Source organism: Cystoisospora suis (genome assembly GCF_002600585.1).
Source record: "Cystoisospora suis strain Wien I chromosome Unknown contig_1955, whole genome shotgun sequence".
Lineage (NCBI taxonomy): Eukaryota > Apicomplexa > Conoidasida > Eucoccidiorida > Sarcocystidae > Cystoisospora > Cystoisospora suis.
The window spans coordinates 1-26,526 of record NW_027154755.1 but is presented as its reverse complement, the minus strand read 5'-3'; the positions used below and the strand labels follow the sequence as shown (position 1 = coordinate 26,526).

General features: G+C 50.3%; 5 protein-coding genes across 5 annotated transcripts; 3 read left to right on the top strand and 2 right to left on the bottom strand.

Moving 5' to 3' along the window:
- Positions 1 to 661: 661 nt before the first annotated feature.
- CSUI_004255 (uncharacterized protein) lies at positions 662 to 7,059 on the top strand (the record flags this gene model as incomplete). The annotated part of the gene is made up of 9 exons (XM_068064448.1): positions 662 to 1,274; positions 1,772 to 2,052; positions 2,423 to 2,707; positions 2,847 to 2,990; positions 3,120 to 3,420; positions 4,044 to 4,219; positions 4,433 to 4,555; positions 4,920 to 5,149; positions 5,366 to 7,059. Coding segments are annotated over 8 exons (1,980 nt in total), but the record flags the coding sequence as incomplete, so codon positions are not given.
- A 1,261-nt stretch (positions 7,060 to 8,320) lies between these two features.
- CSUI_004254 (uncharacterized protein) lies at positions 8,321 to 9,263 on the bottom strand. Its single transcript, XM_068064447.1, has one exon. The coding sequence runs from the start codon at positions 8,644 to 8,646 to the stop codon at positions 8,347 to 8,349; it is 300 nt and encodes a 99-aa protein (XP_067923578.1). The 5' UTR covers positions 8,647 to 9,263; the 3' UTR covers positions 8,321 to 8,346.
- Positions 9,264 to 9,630: 367 nt separating this feature from the next.
- On the top strand, positions 9,631 to 12,960 carry CSUI_004253 (uncharacterized protein). The gene is made up of 2 exons (XM_068064446.1): positions 9,631 to 11,052; positions 11,835 to 12,960. Exons 1-2 carry the CDS (start codon positions 9,909 to 9,911, stop codon positions 12,368 to 12,370), a joined length of 1,680 nt encoding a protein of 559 aa, XP_067923577.1. The 5' UTR covers positions 9,631 to 9,908; the 3' UTR covers positions 12,371 to 12,960.
- Positions 12,961 to 14,231: 1,271 nt separating this feature from the next.
- On the bottom strand, positions 14,232 to 16,991 carry CSUI_004252 (uncharacterized protein). Its single transcript, XM_068064445.1, has one exon. It carries the CDS (start codon positions 15,498 to 15,500, stop codon positions 14,280 to 14,282), a length of 1,221 nt encoding a protein of 406 aa, XP_067923576.1. The 5' UTR covers positions 15,501 to 16,991; the 3' UTR covers positions 14,232 to 14,279.
- Positions 16,992 to 17,188: 197 nt separating this feature from the next.
- Positions 17,189 to 26,082, top strand: CSUI_004251 (heat shock protein). The gene is made up of 7 exons (XM_068064444.1): positions 17,189 to 17,637; positions 18,857 to 19,368; positions 20,251 to 21,059; positions 21,567 to 21,923; positions 22,539 to 22,691; positions 23,025 to 25,250; positions 25,548 to 26,082. Exons 1-6 carry the CDS (start codon positions 17,396 to 17,398, stop codon positions 23,115 to 23,117), a joined length of 2,166 nt encoding a protein of 721 aa, XP_067923575.1. The 5' UTR covers positions 17,189 to 17,395; the 3' UTR covers positions 23,118 to 25,250; positions 25,548 to 26,082.
- The last annotated feature ends 444 nt before the right edge of the window (positions 26,083 to 26,526 follow it).

The following is a 26,526-nucleotide window of genomic DNA, read 5'->3' as shown; positions in this document are numbered from 1 at the left end:
TGCTGCAGACACAGCACCATTCTGTCTTCTGTGCTCTAACCTTCGGAGGTATGTAGGCCGCGGAATGCCTTATTAGCGAGTTGGAATTTCTCAGGATCAACAGCTTCGTACTCAGCAGCTCGTTTTAGAGAGGGCAGCTGGAAAAAAGAGTGTCGACCGGTTCCAGCTACAGCTCAGGCAGACAGACGATCCTCAGGAAACCACTGCGAGACAGCTCATCACCTTCAGTAATCGTGATGTGCAGTTGTGGACCCTGTCAGGAACTCTTCCAACTCGTCTTTAGCAATCTTCCCTAACTGGGCCCATAAAGGTCAGCATACAAGTTCACACCTGAAAGAGAAACAAAGCTGCGAGCAGCCAGCTATGGGAACTTCCCCGTTGCGGGCGGGAGAGCTCAAGACTTTTTTTCGTGTTGCGTTGTCCCGGTGGCTCCTTTTCGCGCAGCCCAGTTGCAGTACGAATTTGTTTGGTGTTTTCTTTCTCTGTTTCCCTGACGCGGCAGTCTCATCGCGCAGCGTGTCCAGGCTGCTCATCTCTGAAGAGTTGTCCCGCTGTGTTCACCAGAACCTTGCTGCCACTGCTCCCGTAAAGAAGAATGCTAAAGAATGGTGTTTTTCTGCGTGCAGTGCTATTTTCCTTTGAAGTACTGTTACACTGTAGATGGCGTCTGTGTCTGGGACAGTTCTTCTTCGATGACTTCGAGGAATATCCAACCGTGAAACCTTTCGAGGCAGGGAAGTTCCAAAGATTCGTCCCACAAGTTGATGCACCCTTTGGTACCGGCCACTCCAGAGGACCACTCAGTCCCATTCTCGAAAACGCATATATTCCAGAAGATGTCCTGGCAGTTCTCCAGGCGTCGCGCAACAGCACGTCGGAAGAGTCTTACACGGTGACCAGCAAAGCTTTGGGGGAGCAGAGTCAAGGAAGGGCTTCAGCTCTCTTCGCACCAGAGGGAGAGGCAATCTCTAGTGGCCGGCAGAGTAATAGGAAGCGACTGGAGTTCCAGTCTTCTGTACATCCCCCAGCAGTTCGGATAGAAGAAGCAGCTACACCAGGCCGGCGGCAGCCGAAGCAGCCGGACTCGTCATCACACTTTTACCGCAGTAGCTCCAAAATCAAGGTGCAGACTCTCGATGAGGACACTGCGCCCGAAGCAGCGGATACATCCAAGACTGAAGACGGCAAAAGTGGTCGGCGATTTTCTCCGCATCCGCTTGCTGAGCATCTCCAAAAAGCCAGTCACATCATCCGAGCAGAGCGTCCGTCTGCTGGTGAGCTCTAGGAACTCTGATAGAGAACGAGCGAGACAGAGAAGTTGAGCCTCTACCAAGTAAAGCCAGCACGAGAAGCTTAGCAAGTGAGGCGCGACTGTAACCACTTCTCCAGAGGTGTGGTCGTTGTGTGATCTCCAAAGCGATGAATGTTGCAGACAGTGTCCTTCCAGTCCTGGTGCGTTGCTCACCAGCTCACACTTTTGCGGAAAGTCTCACCAGCGTGGCGCTAGGCTACCATTTTCCAGTTAGGATAGCCCGAGGGTTTTGCTCTTGACAAGTGGGCATTGCCCACCCTTGAAGCTTAGTTCGCCCCCTCGCTCGCACGTGCGAAATGGCGCGCGTGCGTTACGGCTACAGAAGAAACGTGCGACGTCGCATTGCACACGTTTCTTGCCCTTCCTAAAATCACGAACCCCCTGTGTTCGAGGCAGGACTAGAAACTTCGTGTCGAACTTGGCCAGAAAAGTATCCGAAGACGATGTTTGTCGTGTCAGAACTCAGGGAGCGAGCAGACGAGGTACTGAGGGACATTCGACGGGGCTCGAACAACACGGAACTCGCGGACGCGATTGCTACCCTGCCAGTCGACATGATTGTGAAATTCGGTACCGTCACCGCGGACCCATATGTTATTGTCCGGTGCCGGAAAGGGTTCGAGGCAGTTTCAACGACTCTGTGTGCGGCTCCGCTGGGGGAGGAGATTCCTATTCTTGGAAGCTGTCTCGGCGCTGCTACCTTTGACAGGGACACGGGGCACTGTTTTACCGTCTCCGAGGTATGCCGGCGAGATCCGAACCCTAGCGCACCGGGGACCACGTATTGGACAACAGGGGCTCCACCTGCTAAACACTCCCGGCCACTTTCTTCACTGATCGCTTTCAGAACGCCCTCCTTGAGGAGCTGCTAAGTCTTCAGAAGGCTTTCATTGGGCAGCTAGGAATTGACCAAAATGATTAGTCTCGTCACTCAAGCACTAGTGTTGTGCCCAAAGAACCAGAGGCCGGCTTCGGCCGAAGAGACGTCTGGAGCTAGGCTCGGCATCTAAAGTCACGTGTAGCCGTTTCGCATTCAGAGCAGACGAACGACCGGCAACGTCGGCGTCTGGTCGATGCTCGCATTTCCTTCACTACCAATGTGTCTCTCAGGTTGAACCTATCTCGGCCTGTCCCATCGGTTACAGAATAGCGAGGACGCCGCTGGACTACCAGTACGGACCGTGCAGACCAATCGAGAGAATCCCTGCTATTCCCAGCTGCGACTCTCCCTTTGTTTTGGATCCCGCTGTGGGCCGGTGTCTGTATAATAGCACACATCCCGGGTACCTTGGCTGTCCTCCTGGAGCACGAAGCCTGAACGAAACTGCCTGTGCCGTCGCCAAGCAGGTTCTCAAGACACCCGAGTGTCCTCCGGGTAACGAGAAAATCCTCTTGGTAAGACATATTCGCCCAGGAAACTTGCTCACGAAGCTCCCGAACGGTTCAGGCCATTGCTCACTCCGTTTCAAATGCTGGCGCTGGACAGCCTCTCAGCCTACCCCGGACGGGCGTGACTGGTGTTGTGTGGCTTCAGCGAGACGGCACCGCGGAATGCAGGAAGACGGTAAAATCTCGGGGAGATTATCTCGCGAGACCCCGGTGTCGTGGGGGAGCCCAGGAAAAATTGAATTACGATCTTTACGATGAGAATAACCATCCAGTTGTGACTTGCATCTCAGTAAGCAAACTCGCAGTATCCGCCGGGGAGCCCTCCGCGTCGGAGCAAATGTGAGACACTCGACACTGTCAAGATCGCTGGAACGAGGGAAGCCCTTAACTTGCCAACTGTGGACTTTACTTAACGCAGACTCAAGTTACTAAAGGCATCGCCTCGTGTCCACCGAAGACCGTCCCATACAGGGAATACATCAAGAAGGGGAATGACCCGCCGGTCATCTACGATAACACACTCGGGAGTCCTGACAGGACGTGCGTTGAAGTCGTGGAAGGTCTCATCCGGCCTTCCTGTCACGAGATGTCTAAGCAAGTCCCCTTCGTCCTGCTAAACCGAGGCGAAAGAGAACCTTTCGACTATCGTTTGATGCTCCCTCTCGCCGTGGTGGAACAAGTCATCCAGCCGGACTGGTCGAAATATGAGAAACATACAGGTCGGTCGTTGTTTTGCTAGACCGCAGATCCATGCCGTTAGCACGATGGGAGTGGCAGGACGACGCGTGCCCCCAGCGGCAGCCGCGCTATGCGGTAGGCTTGGCATTCTTGCAAGGGTGACAGCTATCGTCTGGTTTTCCCACAGTGGAGACTACAATAGCCTCCCTCCAGTCTCGGCTGTCGGCACTTCAGATTTGAAGTACCTTTTCTGATCTGACGGTCAGGGGATCTCCCTCTCGGCTGTCGTCAGCAGAGGCAGTCAGACTTACCCGTAAACTTCAAGAACAGGATAGTCAGCCCTCGGAGTTAAGCAAGCATTGTATCTCCGGGTGGTGTTTCGGTTCCGGCCACGAAAGCGGGTACCGTGCGTGATGAGTCTCCAGCTCGGCGAAGGCGTGAAACCACATGAGCCGTGACTTCCAGGCTCTCGCACGGCAATAAATCCTTCTGCGTTACAGCGGACGGGGTGCGCACACTTGGGTTTGACATTTCATGCGAAACGCTGGCTATCGTCAAAAGCAGGACTGGGGAACTATCCGCGCTGTGAGTTCTGTGGTTTACAGGAGTTGGCTTTCTCGAGCAGAAATGCCCCTTCGCCGTCACGTCTTTCTTTTGTGCGCAGGAGAGTCCGGGAAAGAGTACTACACGCGCGAAGACCTCGAGATCTCGATTCACTGTTTGGAATTTCACTATGCCCAGCCCGTTATGCGCTGCCCTAACGGAACCATGCAGTGGGACCTGAACCTTCAGGAGTGCAAGCGGAAAGGATTTGTCGATTTTGTGCTGACCTGTCCCCCCGTAGGCCTGCAAGACACCTTTGATGGTCGCGCACAGCCGATCTGCAAGGCGTCAGAGCAGCTCCAATGACTTGCCTACCCTTCCCGCAATGGATCGCTAGCTTTTGCAGACACCTCTGCATTATGTCATCGCTGGGAGTGCGGCATCTCAGCTACGATTATGATGCATATTGTAGGCCTCACTGTGTGGTCGAGGCATTGCTATTTCGTGCAGGGTTATGTGCTGAACGAGCTCGGTCTGGTGTTTAGCCCTTACAATATGCCGAAACCCAAATGCATCGCGAAGTTGAGGGCTTCCACCCAATACTACTGTCCGGAGGTAAGGCGGCTCACAAAGGTGTGTTTTCTAGTAGAAGCGCGCGTCCTGGATGTAAAGGTTGATAAGTCTTGCGTGCCGCGACGCAGTAGTAGTCTTCTCCCGTACAAGACGCCACCCGAGTTTGCCGATCGCGCTTCGTGACCAGGTGCAGGAAAACCCACCGCACCTGAAGCGAGGAGAAAGAATCCTTTTTCTGAAGGACGTTGTCAACCTGCGCTGCATCAAGGCAGTTGTAACCCGGCCGCTGTGGGTCCCGCCGGTGGAGACAATTGAAGCTATTTTTCCAAGTACGTGAACTTCGTTCTCGTTCCTTAAGTCGCGGACTTGTCGAATGCAGAAATCACACACCGCCGGAGTGTTGCGTTTTTCTCTGCCTTCTCAGCGCTGCTGGAGAACGAGCGAAAAGGAAGAAGTCCGCACCCTGGAGCAGCGAAGCTAACGGGCAGGGCACCAGGGCCGCCAGAGGACCTCCAAGCAGAAGCTGAGATACACTGAAGCGATGCTAATCAGTTGTGTGGCTGGCGCAGCAGGAGTGGTTCTCTCCTAGACTGAATAGCAGCGGAAGCGCGGGATATGCAGCCTCTACTCCCTCCGGTTCGCCTCTCGAAAGACGTAAGCTTGCACCATGTGGAGAGGGTAAGCGGCCTGAAACTAGAATGCCGTAGACCCTTTGGGCAGGATTGTCTACGCTTAAGGTAGATATCCCCTGTACGCTGGCAGCGCGGAGTCCCATGACACGACAGCCGTCACCCTCGGGTCGTCTCCAACAAAAAATATCGCGTTCGGTGTCTAAGGACGGGTGTCTAAACATGTCTTTCTGGACTGCAGGCCCCGAGGTAGCTCTCTCTTTACAGCCGCGCTATGTGGCTGTGAAAGAGAAACCCCACTTGGAGGGCGATGACACTTCTACCAGTTACGAGAATGTTTCTTCGGAACGCAGACACGGTGGCCGTGTCCCGCTGAGCAGAAGCCAATTTTCACCCGTGCTGCTGTGTTAAGCTGGACGCGCTTCCCTCCCGCTAGGAACAGTTTTCTTGATGATACCTCCAGCGCCCACCGGTTCCGGTTTCCGGCCTAAGCAGCGACTCGCAAGCCGATGGCTCGTGCCTGACCTGCTCTCAGGGATGGCCGTAACGCCGCCCACCAGGCCTCTGCGCCGATGGGCGGACTGCCAGGGCGCCAGCATCATACGGGGGAAACGTACTGAGGCAGCTCCTTTTCAGCAGACCGCGAGCACACGTCACTTTGCTGACCTGCTAGTCAAGTTCGATAAGAAAAGCTCCGCAGCTACCTTCCACCGGGTCTGACACTACCAACAAACTAGCAAGACGTAGCTCTGAACGGAGAGTGTCAATATCCATCTGCACGCCGGGGGCTACGCTTAGCCTTAGTGGCTTAGGGTCAATCCGGCTGTGCCGCCTTAAGCACGCAAGAACACCTCATCGCACTAACAGCGGGGGAAAGAAGCGGGCAAAGCGGTACCAGGGGACCATCTCTTGCTTGCGCGTTATAGAGGCCACACACAGCAGTGCGGCCGCCTCCCGACTTGCTATCTTGAGCCCAAAGACCGGAGAAACTGGGCACCCCCCACATGTTCTTGGCTGCGCTGTGCGTCTTTCTCTGTGCATCGCACTCCAATTTTGTCCCTTTTTCTGGTCCGTAGTGTAATCTCTTTTCTTTGGTGGCCACGATGAGTGACGCGGAAGACGTGACATTCGAAACGGCGGATGCCGGCGCCTCCCACACTTACCCCATGCAGGCGGGGGCCATCAAGAAAAACGGTTTCGTGATGCTCAAAGGAAATCCGTGCAAGGTTGTCGACTACTCCACGTCGAAAACAGGCAAGCACGGCCACGCCAAGGCTCACATTGTCGGTCTGGATATTTTCACGGGGAAGAAGTACGAAGACGTTTGCCCCACCTCGCACAACATGGAAGTCCCCAATGTGAAGCGTACTGAGTACCAGTTAATCGATTTGTCCGATGACGGTTTCTGCACTCTCCTGTTGGAAAACGGAGAAACAAAGGACGACCTCATGCTTCCCAAGGATTCCGAAGGGAATCTGGACGACGTCGCCCAGCAAGTAAAATCTCTCTTCGCAGATGGCAAGTCTGTCCTCGTGACGGTGCTTCAGGCTTGTGGCAAGGAGAAGATTATTGCCTCCAAGGAACTCTAGGTGGACTGATTTCTCTCACGTATCTCACTGTCTCTTCTAGACCTTAACTAGCGGGGGGTTTCCTGGTTGTTTGAAGCGTGACCGGCGGGAGCGTGGTATGGAAGGAAGAGCGGAACAGTATCCGTGCCCTCCCTTTCCCTGTGTTTCAGCCGTCTGGTGTGTGGGTTTGTTCAGTACCGTCCGATTGCCATGTCTCCGAAACGCTTTTATCGTAAACGGTCTTACCCCAGTGACAATTGTTCGTGTGGCCGAGCGGAGGCCGCCACGTGCAAGCATTCTCGTTTTGGTGTCCATATACCTTGGGCCACTACCATGTTGACTTCGAGAATCCAGCTAACACCATAGTGCCGATGACATTTGATAACGACGTACCCTGAAGTACCGTTTGTCTCGTAGTCAACAGGAGACCCAATGTCGCGGTGGCGCTCCTGGGGACCGCTGACGCTGGGTAAGCATCGTCGTGCTTCATAACTTTTGCCAGCGTCGCGTTCAGCAGGCATGAAAGGTCTTCCGTTATAGGGCACCGGGCGGCGAATTTTTCCGTCGTCCTTTTGAAGGAAAACATCGGAAGGACAGTAGAGTCAAAGCGCGAAAGCATAGCTGCGCCCTCGGAAGCAAGTTGTACCGGTGGAATTGAGTCGCCTTCAAGTAGAGGAAATGTAGACATGCGCGGCCCAAGCTCGTCTCGTCCACACATTAGGTTTCCTGTCGCCGTTAGTGCGAGGTTTCTGCTTTGCACGCTTACATTTAACTGTAGAGTACCGGGTATACTTGGTTCAGATCTGCCCTGCGGCACCCTAGTCACTTGCATTCTTTTGAGGTCGGCACAGAAGCCGATATTCGTCGTGGGTTCAGATGCTCGCAACTAGTGGCTTATTTGGACCATCTTATTAGATGCAGTCCACCTGAGCCAGGGAAAACGTTACGCTATATTTTGAGGGCTGTGCGGCCCTCAAGTGCACAGGAAAGAAGTGCGGAATCTCTAAGCGGCCGAGTTCACGATGCCACAGTAGCCGTGCCTTGCATGGATCGGAGGTATCCCGGCAACGAGCGGCACTCGCGAGCCCGGCACTGCGAGACAAAAGACAAAGAGCTGAGAGCGGAACAAGTCCACGACTAAAAGCCCAGAAACTGGTTTGTAGCTCAACGGGAGGTTAGCTCAGGGACGAGTGTCAGTCACCCACAGGGTGGCTAACGGATTTTGCGTTCTTCCAGTGGAGTTAGGACAGTCCGATCTTGTATGTCTTCTATGAATTGCCCATGACACTGAGGACGTCCTACGAAGTTGGAGTGCCGCTGCTCGCTCATGACCACGCGCATCGCTTCTCTGGACAAGTATGGAAAGTTTTTTGGCCCACTGTGCAGCATGGCTTTTTGATAGAAGGTGGGCAATGTTCCGTGCCCCAGTACGTGCAACTGTTCTTTCTTGCGGCACTTTGTTAGCAGTGGAAAAAACTGAACGGCTGAGGTTGCCTGCCTACAGTTTCCTTCGAGGGGCGTCAGCGCACACTACGGGCGGCGATGGGGCACCCTGCCACACAACGTAGCTGTCACATGGTGCTCTCAGCTGAGAACATACCGCTCCTCTACATCAGCAAAGGCTGTATGGGGTCGCGATTTTGCACTGGGGTTCTCACACTCTCACATCCGTTGTGAAAAAGTGTACCGGACTGGAGCTTCTCCGACTCTGTTGGTACTCGAGGCAACGCGCTTCCGTAACTGCTACAGTAAGGGAACAGTTTGCAAGTAGAGCCGATATGGTATTGTGGTCACACCAAGGGTTTCCACGTGGTGGGCCGAAGGACTCTGTCGAAACCCAGTGACGAAGGCGGCCACAGCGCTCCACACCGGATGAAGACGGCATGCATCTTGGATGGCGGCACAGCTCGCACAGCCGGAGGCAGGACACCCTGTCACACATTGACAGCCACATGTATTCGCCAACCACTCCTTGTATTGCGGGAACCGCTCCGCGCTAGAAGTGGAACTTGACAGGAAGGACTGGCACTCCAGTCGTGCCTTCTTTTAGACCGTCGGTGACTTCTGCACATGACGAACCGATAACATACGAGGGAGCACTGATTCCTGTAATGGGCCGAGAGGACAGCAGGCACCGCCGGCCTGAGGAAGTGCACTTTTCCTAGAACCCCAGGTCCGTCGGACCCAGGAGCTTGGATCACCAACCCTGACGCGGGACCGGCTGAAACCTACAAAATTGACTGTTGTCGGACGTTCTCTTGGTCCGGACTTCTTTTCTCGGCTCCGACTGTGGTGCCGGGCTGTCTCATTTCCAGACGCTTCATCGACTTTGTTCTCATCTAATGAAGACAGCTGTATTTGTCCATCCTGCCAGAGGTGGTGTCCTGGACTTATGAACGACCGCTCGCCGGCCTCAATGGAGTGCGTAGCACGCTGGCGGGTGGAGGCGGAAAGAGAATGTAAAAAGCCAGGATTACTAGGGGGGGGCACACTTTTGCGTTATTCTGCACGACACTGGCCGTATGAAGTTCCCAGCGGCAGCCGGCTGTGTGCGAAGGCAGCGGTTCCGGGTGCGCCCCGGGCATCCTCCAGCTTGTTGTGCTGTTGCAGCACAGAGGGGAAACCGTAGTGTCTAGAACGTGGGGGAGAATCGTGGCCACGCTTCAGGGGGTGACCCAGTCTACTTTACGAAAAACCCTAGTTGTTGCACTCTACAGTAACTAGCGGTCGGCTCATGCAATAGCTGCGAGCCCGGACGGAGTCTCAGTAGCGCGAGCGTCTGCCCTGCATTGTGGCAATGTTTGAGCACCAGTCTCTCGGCCTAAATACCCTATCTTACGGGTGAGTAGGAGCATCTGGATCTGTACCCACGCTTGGCTCGAGTGGAGTCTTCTGTAAGCGTACTTTTCTGATCATCGTGTCAGCTGATTCTTGGTATATTGTCGCGCATGCACTGCATCTGTTTGGCGGCGCAGAGTGTGCCCAGCACTGGCTTGTCGCCGCTGTCCTGAATGCCTTGCGTCCGGAGCACGCTCTCCACGGTTTCTGTGAGTCACCTGACAAGGCGGGGCATCTTTCTTTCTTCTTGGAACCATGAAAGAGTCACCCCCGTTTTGACAACGTTGCTTTCCTCGTGTGCGCTTCCGCGTGCTTCTTGAGTGGACGCTCGTATCCAGCCGACTTGGATAGCTTGTGCCTGCGGCTACTCTTTGAAAGATGTCTCACTTCCTTTGGAGGTCGTGGTCTCCCTTCAGTCCAAACACTGCCAGTGTTTCTTTGGCGGCGAGGAAATGCGCCCTGGTGGAGACTGGCCTCGCATGCTGTTGGTTTCTCCATCCATCGCTTGATCTGCGGCTCGATTCCAGGTGTGCCTGTACCTCACGACCGCGGTCACGTGCAGGGCACGGGGCGGAGGGAGGTTCACTAGCATCGTCGAACTGTTCTCCGCGTCATTGTCTGGAGCAGGCACCGGTCAGCGGCTACACAAGACGGACCCCCCTCTGCGCTCAGAATGCAGTATATCCTTCCGGAGTTAATTTGCACGCCTCGAAAGCGACAGCCACTTCAGTCGCTGAGAGTCTTTCTTCCCAAGATCGCATTCCTTATTTGTCATTTTTTGTTTGTTATCGAGATCCCGTCGACTCAGACACGGACGCGGACGATAGCGCTTTTCCTACTTCCGTAAAGAACTTCACGTGTCGCCGTAGAAACGATAGTCGTCATTCTGAACAAGCACTTCTCAGCGCTCTCGAGTCTTCAAGAGAATGCTTCTTTTTGCCGCTCTCTCTGGGACACCGTCCTGCTACCGCTTCTCCATCTATAGCCGGAGAGTCCTTACACTCTCCGAAGACGTGTACCCATCTTCTTTTGGAAACGCAGAAAACAGGCTCTTTTCCTTCTCGTCGCTCGGTATCTCAGGCATCACCGATGCTGAGGGGACTCTCTATGGGCATGGCTCACGCCCTGTCTCCCGGTGTGATCACGTGTAACGCCGTGAGACGCTCCCTGTCTTCTTTTTTTTCCACCTCGAGACGACACAGTAGGCACCGACCCGACACCATTGAATCAGCACCTGTTTCTCTTTCTCTTTTGTGGCAAAGCGAGAAACAGAGATGCCCTACTAAGCCCAGGAAGGATCACGAAGACAATATCCACAAAGAAGGAGGTCTCCCTCGTATGTATTCGTCCCCTTCTTCCGCTTCTGATTACATTTCGGAAGACATTATCAACTCGTCGATCGATACAGACGCTGCCGCTGCCACATGTGAGCGGCGATACCAGGAATGGGAACGATTAGAGCTTCTATGGAAAGGGCAACAACGTCGCGGCGTGTCGCGTACTTGTTGCCTGTCTACAACCCGTAGGTTCTTGTTTTATCCTCATGATCTTGTCTAATACAAAATCTGTGTGTGTATGATGTCCACGTGGATATATTTTTCTCTTTCCACATTCTAAGAGAGCGTTCCCGACATAGTGAGGTCCAAAAACCTCCAACACCCCCCATCGTCAGTGTCTTCCTCCTTCCGTCTCCTTAGGAAAGTCAAGCTCACTCTTGTCTCCTTCTTCTTCCTCATCTCCAGCTGCTTTTCGTAGTGAGGCTGTATGAAGTGAAAACGCAAGATGGCAGTTATGATGTGGTGGTGCCAGCCTTGTTCAGCGTCTTTTCCCCCTTTCTATAGGGTAGACCTCCTTCGCACAAGTGAATTCTTCACCCATTCCTCTTCGTACGCGTTTCACAATCCTCTTCACTCGTACCTGATGCCCACAAGACTGGCTGCTTCACTTTTTCTTTTCTAATATCCAGACGGTCATTCCGTTAGAAAAATGAGGGGGATCAATCTCATTTCTAGTTTTTGTGAGGACGGGTGAGGACACTACGTGTCTTTTGTTGTATTATCAGGGCGAATAGTAAACTGTTCGGCAATCAGGGCAGGCTGAGCTTTTCAAGGCCTTCTTTCATCGCTTTTTTTTTCTCCTCTCGTTTTTTTAAGGTTTTTGTATGGGGTCGAAATCTCCTTCCTTCCTCCGTTGTCACACAGCAATCATCGTGGAAGAATAGAACGACACCTCCTCCCTTCCTCCTTTCTAGGTTTCCAGAAAAAAACTTATCTCTGTCTCTTCTTTGGATGCTCTGACTCGTAGGTAACGCCTCACTGAGACTTTCAGTACCAACGTCCTCGCCAGGCTTTCCTGGGCTTCCTCAGAAGGAGAAGACTTTTACTAACACGTCAGCACAAAATTCTACGCATCGATCACCAAAACATGGAGAGAGTTGTACATCGCGTATGTCTTCTTCTTGTCGCAGTGTGTCTGGCACAACGAGTACGAAGATGTCTCTATCTCCCTCAATGTTAGAAATTTCCGGATCACCAAGGAGCCGCTGGCCGCGGGAGGTCTCGGAAGGAGGAGAGAAGATGCCTCCGCACACTGCAGTTGTTAGTACAACCTGTTTTGCCTCTCTTCCCCTGTTCTTCGCTGGGAGAAGAGGAACCAACAGAAGATCTCCTAGTCATAAGAAAACAGCATGGCACCAGCGCTTGGGACACCTACAGGCTGAAGCCTTGATTCGTATGAAGACAGGCCCGTACCCTCCTTTTCTTGAGCCTCTTCCTTTGTCTGTTCTCTGTAGAATGCTTACAGTCATCTGGAGTGAAGAGAAAGGGGATAACACAACGTAACAGGTCTCTGATAGCCTCAGCAATTCACCCGTATATACAGACCAGAATCGTCTACAAGGTGTTGGTTGTAGTTCTTGCCGTTGTTGCTTGATTCTCCCAACAATGCCCACTGAAACAACAGAAATGACCTGGTAGGGCAGTAAGCGTATTTATATGTACGCGCAGTCCTATATATATATATGTATGTATCTATATTTATGTATATATGTATCTGTGACTCTACTGTGCCACAGACTGGGTCGAGATGACGGGCCTGATAGCGTGGTGGCGTGTGCACACAGTGAAGTGTACTCTAAACATGCTTGCTGAGCATCTCGCACAAGTCTAGGCGGGTTCCCTCTGCAGCGACAGAGGGTCATTTGAATGTAGAGAGGTGGGCTGTGTACTATGTACAGGCCCACAGAAGTGTATCCAGGTATACAATATTTAGAAGTCACCTCTGCATCCATCTTTCCATCTGCATTTATGGACAAAGAGGAGTTGCTGTGGTGTCAGTAGCAACTCGGAGAATATTTGACGATGTTCCGTGTTCTTTGACTTTTGAAAGTCCGAAGCTGCCTGTCTTCTTAGAGATTTCCAACCGACGGTGTACTTGCGTCTTTCAAGACCCTGGCAGAAAAGACTTGTCTCTCTTTTCGGTGCTTCGCTTCTCTCCTTCTACTTCTCAGAGGAGAACACTCCTTTCTTCGCTCTTGGTAAGTACACCCAGCCAACGCCACGCTTTACAACAGCTAAGAGGCGTGCTACCTTGTGACGTTGTCAGAGGCTTGGAGAAGTCACGGAACGGACACAGTGTTCGGGCTTCGTCGGAAGAACCTTATAGGTTGTTTCAATTATCCCTTCCAGGCAGGCAACCAAATACCAGTAAATCGTCTTGTGGCTTCTACATGTAGTCCCCGAATGGGGTTCCTTCGCCTAGTACGCAGTGTAATACTCAGTCTTTTCTGGCAACACTCTACTCTATGAGGCGAATCTCTTTGATACTCACCTGTAACACAGCTGACGTGTACGAAAAAACGAGGAAGAAAAGTGCTGATGAATAGAGTCCCACTACTCACTTTACACATCACTACGGGGCTGTACCGTCGCTTGGCTCGAGCTGATCGGGGCCGCCACTAGTCAAGGTATAAGCAGATGCACACAGACTGTCCGTTCATCTTTTCCGTTTGTTCTCAATGTTGGCTCATCTCGTCACGACATCTTTGTCCGCGTGGGTTGCCTGGCCATGTCAGTCGACACCATAGCGAACAATACCCGTGTCAGTGACCATCTGCTGCTCACCCACGCGGCTTGAAAAAGCTAACAGGGACGAAGAAGTCCCTTTTTCACTAAGGTGAAGAAGAGAGGACCAAGAAAATCGCCTAACACTCGCTTCGTGCGGTGAATACAAACGGCATTTCTACGCTTCGTCCCTACGGCGCAAACAGTCTGTCACGCGGACTCTCCGAGCAGGACACTTCTTTATGGCTTTGACAGATCTCGCTGCATGATCTCTGCTACCAGGAAACGTAGCTTCAAATATTAGAAAATTGCCTTGTTCTTATTCCGGAAGGCTGCACGCTCTTCATCCCTACCGTTCACTCTCTCCACGACTCCGTCGGAAAAAGTAGCACTGATATTCACCTCAACGCTGTCCAGGTAACATCTGAACAGCTGAAATCCTACACACTATCAAGCAGTGTGAGGTGTCTGCGACCGAAGGAAGTCACGTTAACGAAGTTGTACTCGTTAGGTTCAGACGCAACACGAAGTTTGTGGCGCATCTAGGTGAGAGCTTACGGCAATCTGCGATCACTCCCTGGGTTCGTCACCTGTCCGTCTCCATGTGGATTAACAACAGGGAAAACAGAGAAGAACGATTACTCCAGAAGACAAAGGAAAACTCTCGTTGCGCGTTCTTTTGAGACCATCATAGAGAAAATAGTCTTTTACACTTCCAACACTGATGGCATGTTTTACGATTGAAAGCCTCACACCCCCAGCACTGAAAGTAGAGATGCGGGTGAGTTTTTCGACTGATTCTTTCGTGACCTCCCCCTCCTTTACTTACGCCTTTTTCGGGATGGTCTTTGCCCACGTTCAACAACGTTGACGTTAGCAGAGGTGCGGGGCAGGAGACACTCTTGCTCGGGTCTTCGCTTCCTTTCTCTGTGTGATCTAGTCTAGATGCTCTAGTTGATGATGGTATTTGAGAAATGTCATCCTCATCAACAAGAGTATACGAGCCTACATTCAAACCAAACGCCTGTCGATAGGCTTTCAGTTCATAGTCCGACGCGGCTGTCTTTACTCCATTAGTGCCAACATCACCACTACCTTTCTGCCCGTTACTGTCCGCGTGCTCTGTGGCGTTCCCTTCTCTCTCAGTACTGAGAAATGACGCTTCACTGAATGAAGAGTTCCTTCTTCTTCCGAACGTATTGATTTGTGTCTTTCTTGATGACGACGTGTCGGTGAGCCAGGAAGACTCCAAAGGGGCATCATGAAAGTTACTTTTGGGTCTCTCCAAAAGATGTCGATAACGGTTCCTTTCTTCCTTTTGTTGTTCTTCGTGCCGTGTTGCGCTGTCCCTGTCCCTACTCGGTTCGTGATTGTCAGCAAAGCTATCGTCCCCTGATGACGGAGATCGGTAGCGCCATGGTCTTCTATCACTACGACTGCCATTCCCTGGTGACCCACCTGCGTGCGCGGTGTCTGGACACCTCGTGCTCAATGGGGAACGGCTCCGTTTCCTATGACGAGAGCTGTCCCTGCGACTGTTGAGATGCTTTCCAGATACTTCGAGAATTGAAGTCCTTGTGTAGTGAGGTGACCCAGAAGAGGAAAACTCTGATTTCTTACACCGAATCACAGTATTTCCTGTAGGACAGAAGTTCAGAGGAGGATGTGTTCGACTTGATGAAGACGACCTGATCAGCCATTCCTCGCGATACCAACAGTCCCTTCTCCCTTCAGAACGCCGGGGTGAAGGCGACCGCGACGAAGACGGCGATGAAGAGGAAGAAGATTCTGAAGAAGAGTGCCTCTTTCCGTGTCTCTTCTTGCTCTTGTCTTTCTTTCGCTTTTCTGACTTATGGCTATGATGCCGCTTTTCTTTCTCACGTGTTTTCTTCTTCTTCGAGAAGGCCATCCTCCAGAAAATGCCTGCTTCTTCCTCTCCTTTTCACTGAAACTAGTCTATTCCGGACTTTGCTTCTCCCTAACGATAGAACTTACACCATGATCGTCTCCGTTCTCGTCTTCTCAAACCGGTACCTGGACCAACATGCTTTCTAGAAGCACCCTGTGCACATTACCAACTGATCTATTCTTTTGTTGGGTACTTCTTGCCTGTAGTATTCTCGCCTTATCTGAAGGAAGGAGAATGTACCACTTTCTTCTTACCTCCTCGACGCAGAAGATAATGTTCAACTGCAACAAAGGAGATAGAACGGCGTGAGGGGAAAACCACATATGGCGAAGCAAGCAAGAGGCTGGAGCTTGTTTGCTCTTTCAGCAGAAAGAGAAAACAAGCTCGTAACCACCCGATACATTAAGAAACAAACTATCGGTGTCATAAACCCACTGACACGGAAGTCCGACTCCCTTCGCTGTGAATAAAGAAGTCCCTGAAGAAATGAGAGGGAGAGACTCAGAAAAGGAATAGAGGGAAGGGAAGACGGCTAAGAAACTATCAGTGTTCGGGAACACGCTGACTTCGAGTCTTTCTGCCTCTTCACTCTTCAGAGGAAAATCCGCGCGGAACAGTTGTTGGGCCGACAACGGGGTGCGAGGCTTTTTTCTCTGCATATGAAAGACGTCGTTCGATGTTATGTGCTTGTATACAACTCTGAAGAGTGAAGACTGAACTGCTCTCAAGGACAGAAAAGACGAGTCTCTGTAAACGGGGAACAGAATGAATCGATGATTTATCCCCGGCTCCCCGATACAGTATGGCCCCCCCCTGCCGCTCTGCAGGGACATAAGGAAAGACTTGCCAGAGGAGCTGGAGCAAAAGGAAAGAAGTATCCTTTCCTTGTAGACCCAAGAAAGTTGCAAAAAAACAAAATAACCTTCTGTAAGTATTTCTCCCTAGACATCAGTAGGTCATGTGTCAGTGGTTAGCGTTTGCGACTTTTCTTCTTGGGCGAAATCACGTCAGAAGCACGACTCTCATAGGCAAGACTTGGGACCTCAAAAGAGGATGAAAATGAAAAGAAACGAACTATCGCATATACACTTTAGTCATTCGTTGACTGTCTCGTGCCCCAAGAGGACGGGCACCACACTTCGGACCTAGTTGGAAAGAAGGTAGCATTGGAACCGCTCTCTGGGTAGAGTGTGCGCACTTGTAAGGATCGACAGGTAGACACTATGGTGCTAGCCGCCTTGTCGGCGTGTAAAATACTATTGCTTTCGCATGTACGTTCCCCATCTGCATCCAGAAACGGTTCTTAAGCAGAGTAGACGTGACACCGCGGTTCCTGGAGGCATCTTCTTGGGTGAAGCAGTTCGCAAGACAATCGCTCGCATAGCCCACTGTTGGAGGACGTCTCCGTGAAGCAGTTGCCAGTGAGAATAAGAGCGAGGGGCAGAAGGGATGACAAATGGCGGGCCTTCGCTGGCCGGAAGAAGGTGTTTGACCTGGCGGGCAACCATGGTGCGCCAGCGTATTCACCACCCACGGGAGGCCGGAGGGGAAAAAAGGGGGGGGGGAGGAAGTGTTTTTGTGAATGCTGCTTTCACACACACTCCTCCCCTGTGATCCGTGTCGATTTGAGTGAGCTGTATGTACACCCCAACGGCCGTGGTGGTGGGGGGCTTCCTCACCACGCTTTTCTACCTTTTTGCGTGCGTAGGCGTATGACTTTTTTGTCGGTTTCACCTTCTCGTGCCCTTGTGACGTGGGTAAGTCCTCGGTCTCTTTCTCTCACCGTTCTTTTTTCCTTCCTTCTGTATTCTTTACTCTTTTACTGAGGCTTGCCCTAGCATCCCGTTCTTCTGGTTCACCCGATCACCTGCGTGTAATTTTGCGCTTCCAGAAAGATGGCGTCTCCTGCTTCTCTTGTTGGCGCATGTCGCGGCTCTGCGGCCGTGGCCAGAGCGACAGCGGCGCGCCTTTTTGCATCCAAAAGCTCCGCTGGGTCAGTTTCTGCTTCGAGCAAATCCTCTTTCAGCCTGTCAAGGACTACACTCTCCCCAGGTGTATCGAGTCTTTCGCGGGCCGCCGCCTCTCTTGCAACCTCTGGAGCTGATTCAAGTTCTCACATGTTCTCCCGCTTCCTTAGGTAAGCTCCACTTTTGAACGTTCTCGTACTCTTCCTCCTTGGTGGTGTCTGCTGTCGCGTGTTTTTCTGTCTTCTAATTGATTCGTATGTCATCTAGCCCCACACCGGGAGACTGACTGGCTTTTTTTTTTTCTTACCATGCGGGTACGCAAAGATGTAGAGATAACTTTTTATGAAGAAGTTCTCTCTAGTATTCTCTTATTCAGAAGGATTCTCTGCATCTTTATTTCGGACGGGAAGGCCGACACACGTCGGCGGCGCGGAGACAGAGGTTTTCCTATCTCACAGCAACAACTCTTGCCGCAGAATGAACACGCGGTGCTATCTGGTTACGCCCCCGACTACTCTTTTTTCTTAACTCTTTCTCCACTCGGTAGCTATAAGCGGCCGATGGGGGTCGGTATCGAGTGTTGAGAGTCTTCTCGTCTAGCTCTTATATGTATATGGTTGTCTTTCTACACACACCCGTCTATCGTATCCTGCACTGCTACTTTCCGTCAGCCACCTCTTTTTCCTTCGACTGCTTCACTGCTAGCATTAATCTGCCCACCACTCTCCTTTTCTCTTTTCTTAAAACTACCAGTTCCTTTTAGCCTTCACGACGTCGCCTATGAACACAGAAAAGGTCTCCTGTCTTGTCTTCCTCGGACATATCCAGCCAAGCACGTGTATTACACTGGCGTCTTTCGCCTAACGCGTGCATCGCTGTTTTGTCCGCAGTGGAAGGTAGCCATGGTGTATTCACTGTTGGAGAATCGTCGCTCCAATCCTGTATATATATATAGAAACACACCATATATATATATATATATGGTGTGTTTCTTGCTTTTGCCATCCAGTAAAGGAGATTTTGTGGCCTTGCTTCTGAAGAAATCATCGAGATGGAGAGACAGAGCAACGCAGCTCACTGTTCAGTTAGAGGACTGAAGTGTCCGTTCCTGTTACCTTTTCTATTCTCTGTTTTGGTTGCAGTCTCCTCTGTAGTGCTTTTTGTAGACCTGTCAGACAGTGCAGTTGCTTCTCTCTTCTTTCCTGAATAGTCCCAACCCACTGTTTTCTATATAGGACCTATGTACGCTTTCCAGGGGTCTCCTACAATCTTTGTTTTGACTTTCTCCATCTGTGAATCGCATGATCCATTTCCAAGTCACCCAAGCCCCCCCACCTGGGATCGATTCTTCATGGTTGCTGTTTCGTGTCTTTCTTTCCTCATTTTCAGTACATCACCTCTTCGCATGAACGGTAAAGCACGAGGTGACGTCGTTGGTATTGACCTTGGAACAACAAATTCCTGTGTGGCTGTGATGGAAGGATCTCAGCCGAAGGTCATTGAGAACTCTGAAGGGATGAGAACGACTCCGTCTATTGTTGCCTTCACTTCAGATAATCAGCGTCTAGTCGGTATTGTAGCTAAGAGACAAGCTGTGACAAATCCAGAGAACACAGTCTTCGCTACGAAACGTTTGATTGGAAGGAGATACGATGAAGAAGCGATCAAGAAGGAAAAACAGATTCTCCCCTATAAGATTGTACGCGCAAGTAATGGAGATGCTTGGGTAGAAGCTCAAGGAAAGTCGTATTCTCCTAGCCAAATTAGCGCCTTTATCCTTACAAAGATGAAGGAAACAGCTGAAGCCTACATTGGACGACCTGTCAAGCAAGCTGTTATTACTGTGCCTGCTTACTTCAATGATTCTCAAAGACAAGCGACGAAGGACGCCGGGAAAATTGGTGAGTATCTAGGTCGGTAGCCAGAGGAGACAGACCAAAAACGAATAACGAGGGAAGGGAGAGAAGTGTAGACACAGCTACAGTTGCTCGCCTATTCGAGCTGTAGGTGAATGGTTGAGATGAGGGGGCTGAGAGACGAACAACTGCCCAGGTGTGGATAGGAAAGGCGAGAACAAGGAGAGGTGAACGGGAACGACTAGAGTGTATTACTAACGTCTTGTGGGGTGTCTGATCTGCCTTGCATGTGATGTATCATATGTGCGTATACAAGTGGAGATCTCCAGGTTATATGTGTATGTTTGTATAAGAATGCACACGCGTGCAGTATTCATATGGTTGCAAGTAACCTGGCTGAGGGAAGGGAGCGGGTATGATGTGTTCGTGTCGGCTCTGTCTTCGGAGACGGAGACAGCTAACGAGGAAGGCCAAAAGTCGTAGTGCAGTGGTGGGTGATCTGAAAAGTTTGTCTATGTGACTGGCGCTTTCAATACAGTTTTTTAGACGGAAGAAGCTATTGGAGAGACGATAACGGGGATGCTTACATAGTGGCGTACTGTATCTATATGTCAAGCGGCGCTACTTATAGGTAGAGCTATGTAGTACGTTTCGATATGTAAGTCCGCGGATCGGTTGTCTTTTTCTTTCTCCGTTTCTGTCTTCATTGGAGTGACTGCGGAACAAACTAAGTCCTCGTCCGTGACCTATCGCCACGTCTTCCCTCATTTTTCGTTTCAGTATTTATCTTAGCTTTCCTTCTCCTTGCGCGAGTGAGTATTGGTACTCCGTCGTTCTAAAACGAACACCGGCTATCGTTCTCTGTCCTTTTATGTTTTCGTGCCGTCGAATGGGTTTCTTTCTTTTTCTTGTTTTTCTTCTCTTCAGCTGGCTTGGAGGTCTTGCGTATCATCAATGAGCCTACAGCAGCCGCTTTAGCATTTGGTATGGATAAGGATGATGGAAAGACAATAGCAGTGTATGACTTGGGTGGAGGTACATTTGATATTTCGATCTTAGAGATTCTTGGAGGTGTTTTTGAGGTGAAAGCCACTAACGGTAATACGTCCTTGGGAGGAGAAGATTTTGATCAGAAGATTCTTCAATACTTGATTGACGAATTCAAGAGAAACCAGGGTATTGATCTAACTAAGGATAAACTCGCTCTTCAGCGCTTGAGAGAAGCTGCCGAGACAGCGAAAATTGAACTCTCCAGTAAGGTCCAAACAGAGGTAAACCTTCCTTTCATTACAGCAGATCAATCAGGACCTAAACACTTGCAAGTTAAACTCACAAGAGCTAAGTTAGAAGAACTCGTTGGAGGTCTCTTACAGCAGAGTATCGAACCATGCGAGAAGTGTGTGAAAGACGCGGGTATAAGTAAATCCGATCTCTCAGATGTTATTCTTGTTGGAGGAATGACAAGAATGCCCAAGGTTGCTGAGCTTGTTAAACAAATCTTCGGGAAGGAACCGAGTAAAGGTGTTAATCCTGACGAAGCTGTTGCTATGGGGGCTGCTATACAAGCGGGTGTATTGAAGGGAGAGATCAAGGATCTTCTTCTTCTCGATGTATGTCCTTTATCTCTTGGAATCGAAACTCTGGGAGGTGTCTTTACAAGACTTATTAACCGAAATACAACCATTCCTACCAAGAAAAGTCAGATTTTCTCCACTGCTGCCGATAATCAAACTCAGGTACGTAGACATGTTGGGTAGGGGATGGACGGATTGCTAGCTTAAGGGCATAAGGAAGGGGGGGAGTGGGAGTGGAGCAGAGAAGAGACGCACCGCAAGAGGGCACATGAGATGGGAGGTGTGAGAAGACTCAACCTCTCTACGTGTGTAGACGTAGGCACACAAAATTGGTATGCATGTACATGTATGTGGAGGTATATATGAAAAATGAATGTGGAGGTCTATATGCACATCGATGTGTAGGGTATATGTATATGAATGTGTAGGTGTGTATGTATGTGTATGTCTACTCATCTGTATGTATGTATATGTAACCGACGAGTTGAGGAACCGTCAGATATACGCCGGCCGACATCTTCCCTCTTACTCGCACGCTCCCGTAGAAGTTTTTCCTCACCACACTCTCGTCACACACAAACGCACCACCAAGAAAATGACTAGAACCTGTTAGCAGCAGATTTCTCTTTACCCCATGCTGTTCCTGTGTTCTTTTTCTTTGATATCCAGGTTGGAATTAAAGTCTACCAAGGAGAACGTGAAATGGCGGCAGCCAATAAGATGCTAGGACAGTTTGATTTAGTTGGCATTCCTCCTGCCCCCCGAGGTGTCCCTCAGATTGAAGTGACCTTCGATGTCGATGCTAATGGAATTATGAATATCAGCGCTGTCGATAAGAGTACAGGAAAGAGACAGGAGATCACTATACAGTCGAGTGGGGGATTGTCTGAAGCTCAGATCGAACAGATGGTGAAAGATGCCGAGATGTATAAGCAACAAGATGAGAAACAGAAGGATGCGGTTCAGGCAAAGAATGAGGCCGAAACACTCATCTATTCGGTTGAAAAACAAATCACTGACCTCAAGGTATGGCATGTGTAGTCGCATGTTGACTCACTTAGAGAACACACTAGCATACGTGTAATACTTGTAGAGGTCTTATATATGTGTAGAGAAGTGTGTATGTACATCGGTCTGTTTGGACGGAGGTGTCACCGGGTAGATGTAAAGAAAGAATGATAGATAGGCCTTGAGGAGGATGAGGAGGATAAAATAGGAGACAGGGTAGCGGATTGGCTATGTGTGTGTATGGGTGAATACAAAGTCATATGTTTGTACGTAGGGAGGGGAAGGAGTTAGTCTTCATTGTCGGTGTGTGTCTGTTCTACAAGGAGCTCACGTATGGATATATAAGACAGTTTTTCCTTTGTCAAGCAGCGAGCACAGGGTATGTGTATATGTGTAGCTATGTAGATGCAAATGTATGCATATGTAGTTCTAACAACGGAGAGGTGAGGAAGAGTTTTCGCCAATTATACACAGCTGCTGTGCATTCATATAAGAGACGAAAGTGGCAGTGATGACCGAGCGCTGGTCGATTCGCATCTGTAGGCAGTGCCAATATCTTCTCAGAGAAGAACGTGTCGGGATGTGCACATCGATACGCGGGGGTCCATACTATATGTGCATGATTTTCTCTAGGATAAGATGACGGAGGCAGACAAGACGGATCTTCAAGAGAAGATTTCGAAGCTGCGAAGCACTCTTGGAGGTGATGATCCCGACCCTATCCGCGAGGCCTTGAAATCCCTTCAAGAGGCCTCGTGGAAGGTTTCTCAACAAGCTTACAACCAGGTAAGTCAAAATGGACACGAGTATAGAACAGTACCTTTACGAACTTCATATGATAGAGTTGCGTGCCTTAGTAGTAGATCCTCCGGGGAAGATTTGAGAGGCGGGAAGGAAGATTGTTTAGTCGTGTTTGCATGTGTGTAATTTTCTTTTCCCTTTCTGGCGGTACGTCGCTGCGCTTACGTATGTGAGGCTACAGATATATTGAGTGTACATGTATGCCTATATATCTACATGTTTGTATTTTCAAGTGTTTTAGGAGGAAGGGACAGGTGTGAGATGCGGCAGACGTATGAATGATGAAGAGACTTGTTATCCCATGGCCCTTGTTTGTAGGCTGGATCCAGTGGCAGCAGTGATTCTTCTTCAAGTACAGGGAGCGAGAGCGGATCAAGCAGCAACCCGGAAGGAGAGAAGAAGTCGTCCTAAGATCTTCTAAGAAAGCCAAGTTTTTTCAGAGTACACTCCATGAAAGATAAGAGAACCTTTTGTAATAGTAATAGTGCATGTGCTATGATGAAGAAAAATCATACAGAAAAACACTCGCTAAGCTGCTACATCCTGCGTGGTTTCTCTTCTTAAAAGAGAACAGAGAGGACGCTGGATGTGCTGGCGGCAGTCTCGAAGTGCTTTGCTGTTCATTTACTTCTAGTATTCTACGTGATGAGGTCTCTTTTTCTGCAGAGTGATTTCTGTATCTACGCACCGACCTTCTACCTACCTCCTGACCCAGCTGTGAAGTTAAGTGAGCTGTCCGTAGCGAACGAAATCTAATCTGAAGACATGGCTTTCTTTCTCCTGTGTCGTACCTTGTTTCTTCCCTGCTGTCTTCTCTGGGGAAGGGGAAGGGAGGGGGGCCGGGACATCAGATTTCTTTACCTGAGTGTGTGGGTTACTTACTCCGTGAAATACTTGATGGTCGAGGTCTATTTCGCAGGAATGCTCAGGATTGTTTAGTGCTAGTGAATTTTCTTTCCATTTAGGAAACACTTCCTTCTTTTTGCAGGCGCGTAATGTTTATCTGTAAGGTGTAAACCTTGGAAGAGACCTTCATATCCGTTCTTTTCTTTCTTGCTTTCCTTCATGGTCTCCACACAACTTTTCGTTCTTTCTTTCATTCTCTTTGGTATGTCGAAGCTTTGAAGTGTATGTACGTGTGTTTCCTTCGTAGAAAGAACACAATACCTCTCTGGATTGTTGTTGGTGCTTCAGCAGTGGACACCTCATCACTATGCTTTCTTTCTGTTGTTGGAAATGAATGAAGCGATACTATTAAAGGAAGAACTCGAAAGAAAAAAAAGGAAAACGAAAGGAAAAGGAGAAGGGAGGGGTGTTACGAACCGGAGAGATACGGTGGTCTTGTAGTAGTAAGAGGTAGAAGCAACAAGAAGACATCTATATAGAGATATCTTCCGGTTGTTTCTCTGGAAAAATGAAGGGAACACAGGGGATAAAAAGTGACTGATGGATGGAGAAGGGAGGTGACGTAGTTCCAGGAGTGACATGTCATCTCTATTGTGAGTTAGATCGTCTGCTCGAATACGACCATCGCGCGTACGTAGCCATCCCACTGGTGTAGTATGTGATTCCTTCTGTTTTGTTACTTCTCGCATGAGAGACGATGTGAAACGCATAATGGACCGAGCAGGGGGAGGGGTATGATATACAGCGTGCTTCTGTACATAACATGCATCCTACCATATACACATCTCTTCAGATTTGTATGCAGAAGGATGCAGTAGTAGTAGTAGAGGGGGACGCGTAGCAGAAGAGGGGTTGGTGACGCCGCGTGCCTATGGGATCACACAGTGATTTCAGAACCGGTCGGGCCCGTATAACGGATGATGCTGCTCTTCTGAGGAATCGTGATGGCAGTACACGTTGAGTGATCAACATGAAGGGTCATATATCTGATACTGAGAAGAAGACCACATACGATAAACTTCCGGGGTTAGGTACTCGATTTCATGCGCGTTAGTAGGCTATTACAATTCTGAACACACAGCCATTTGGCTGCTGGGGGCGTATGTCGGGATTTTGTGTTAGAGGGGTAGGTTAGAAGAAAATCCTGAAACTTATTCTTCGAGATGTTTGTGCCAGGATGGGTCTGCGGAACGCGAAGGAAAGGAGACTAAGTGGAGAGAGGGGTATGATAGGATGGATGGTTTTTGAGTTGGTGTACGACATCGTGTCGTGGATTGACATGGTGATTGGAGACTTTCGTAAACGAAAACGAACGGATCTTTTCAGGTATATCGTCTTCTGTACTGTAGTGACACCGTCGAGATTCTTGCGTTGCCCTTCACATCGCCCACTATCGACACAGAGAAACCTACCTTTCGTCCCTACCGGTATATCGCGTGTATTCCCTGCGACGTGATTTTCTCTTCAGTACCACCCGCAAAGACTTTTCGAGGTGATTTTATTCTTTCTTCTCTCTAAGAGCAAGGATGATTGTACTCTCGGTTCACGAGATAAGAGGTCGTCTTCTGGTGGCGGGATGCCGCGGAGCTTGTGCGGCGTCGTTCTCCGTCGCTGCGCGTCTCCCCACAAAGGTTTCTTGTGAGGATTGCACGGCCGCGCACTCGATGTCAGTCGAGGGGGAACACTGGATCGATGTTAGAGAAGTTTCAGCCTTTTGCTCGGGAACACACGCTTCTTTCACGGGGGTGCGGCAGGGGGCTGGTTCGCGAAACTGAAAGTTTCCGGTTTGTTCCGATTCGCGAGAGCGGGCGAAGAACTTCGGAGCGAGTTGATTTAGTGGTGGCTGTAGTTGTCAGGTTGACTGTATAACTAAGGGCGCCTGCAAGTAACTTGGTCTCTTAGCGATCTAGTCAGTGCTGTTGTGCTTCCGTCCAGAATCAACCCGCATCACGGACAAGATGAGGCTAAAAAGAGAAGGATGTAGTGCCGGAAAACGTCAGGAGTGCGCATTGAACTTGCTGTACTGCTGGGAGGGGCAACAGAATCCGTTTTTTTTTGGAACTTCTCCGGACAAGATATGGCGTCTGCCTGTCCAAACTTTCGAATGGCTGGCAGGGCATTGAGTGCGTGTGACCCCCTCCTAGGGCTTAGGACATCGTAAAGCAAGGCACGGGATACAGGGGAACTTTTTCGACGTGGCACTCCAGAAAACTCATTCGGCTGACTTCAATACTATCGAATCCCGGCTGCGTGACCTGCACGGCTCTCCGCAAGACGCGAGCCGAGCTCTTTTGTTCGAACAGTAAGCTTCATACCTACATGACTTCAGCGGCCGGCTAGGCAACTTCCTTTTTCTTTCTTCGTGTAGAAAAAGGAAAAAGGAGGTCGCTTAGCATTCTCTCTCGTCACCACGACTGAAGAACTCGATTGCTTGTTTCGGCGAGCAGAACGTGGCTTTACCATTTTCCAGTACATGGAAGTATGACCCGTCTGGGCCTTGGAAGCGCCCCGCGACATTAGTCCGGGCGTACGGTGTGGGGTTTCATCTAGAAATACCTGTGGGTTTAGCTATGCAGAAGCATGTCGAACGTAATAACTATTTCTGTTTCAAACGCCTCTGCCACAGCTCGGGTCGAGCCGATGTTCCTCTCCTTGGGAGCCCTGTGATCGGCTTGCATGAGGATACGGACAGGGGCAGCACCGGAGCGCTGTGCTCGTTTCCAATAGAAGGACTGTTACTGCTTGACGCTCTTTAGGAAGAAAAATGAACAGCTTGATATGCCCGCCAAAGCCTGCAGTGCTCACTCGGCTAATAGTCAGCCGGTGAGCTGCTACAGTAACGCTGTAATAGGCAGCCAGCACTACTGCCCACAGTGGTGAGGCTGTGTTGCGTGTAGTGGTTCGGGGACGCCCG

What these genes read in the sequence shown, in the direction of transcription:
- CSUI_004252 (XM_068064445.1), bottom strand. Translation starts at nt 15,500, where the DNA reads ATGGCCTTCTCGAAGAAGAAGAAAACACGTGAGAAAGAAAAGCGGCAT.
- CSUI_004251 (XM_068064444.1), top strand. Translation starts at nt 17,396, where the DNA reads ATGGCGTCTCCTGCTTCTCTTGTTGGCGCATGTCGCGGCTCTGCGGCC. An exon ending in GAAGGACGCCGGGAAAATTG is followed by an intron (nt 19,369 to 20,250) that starts GTGAGTATCTAG and finishes TCTTCTCTTCAG; the next exon opens with CTGGCTTGGAGGTCTTGCGT. An exon ending in AACAAATCACTGACCTCAAG is followed by an intron (nt 21,924 to 22,538) that starts GTATGGCATGTG and finishes GATTTTCTCTAG; the next exon opens with GATAAGATGACGGAGGCAGA.
- CSUI_004253 (XM_068064446.1), top strand. Translation starts at nt 9,909, where the DNA reads ATGTCTCACTTCCTTTGGAGGTCGTGGTCTCCCTTCAGTCCAAACACT. An exon ending in TTGTTGCCTGTCTACAACCC is followed by an intron (nt 11,053 to 11,834) that starts GTAGGTTCTTGT and finishes TCTGACTCGTAG; the next exon opens with GTAACGCCTCACTGAGACTT.
- CSUI_004254 (XM_068064447.1), bottom strand. Translation starts at nt 8,646, where the DNA reads ATGTGGCTGTCAATGTGTGACAGGGTGTCCTGCCTCCGGCTGTGCGAG.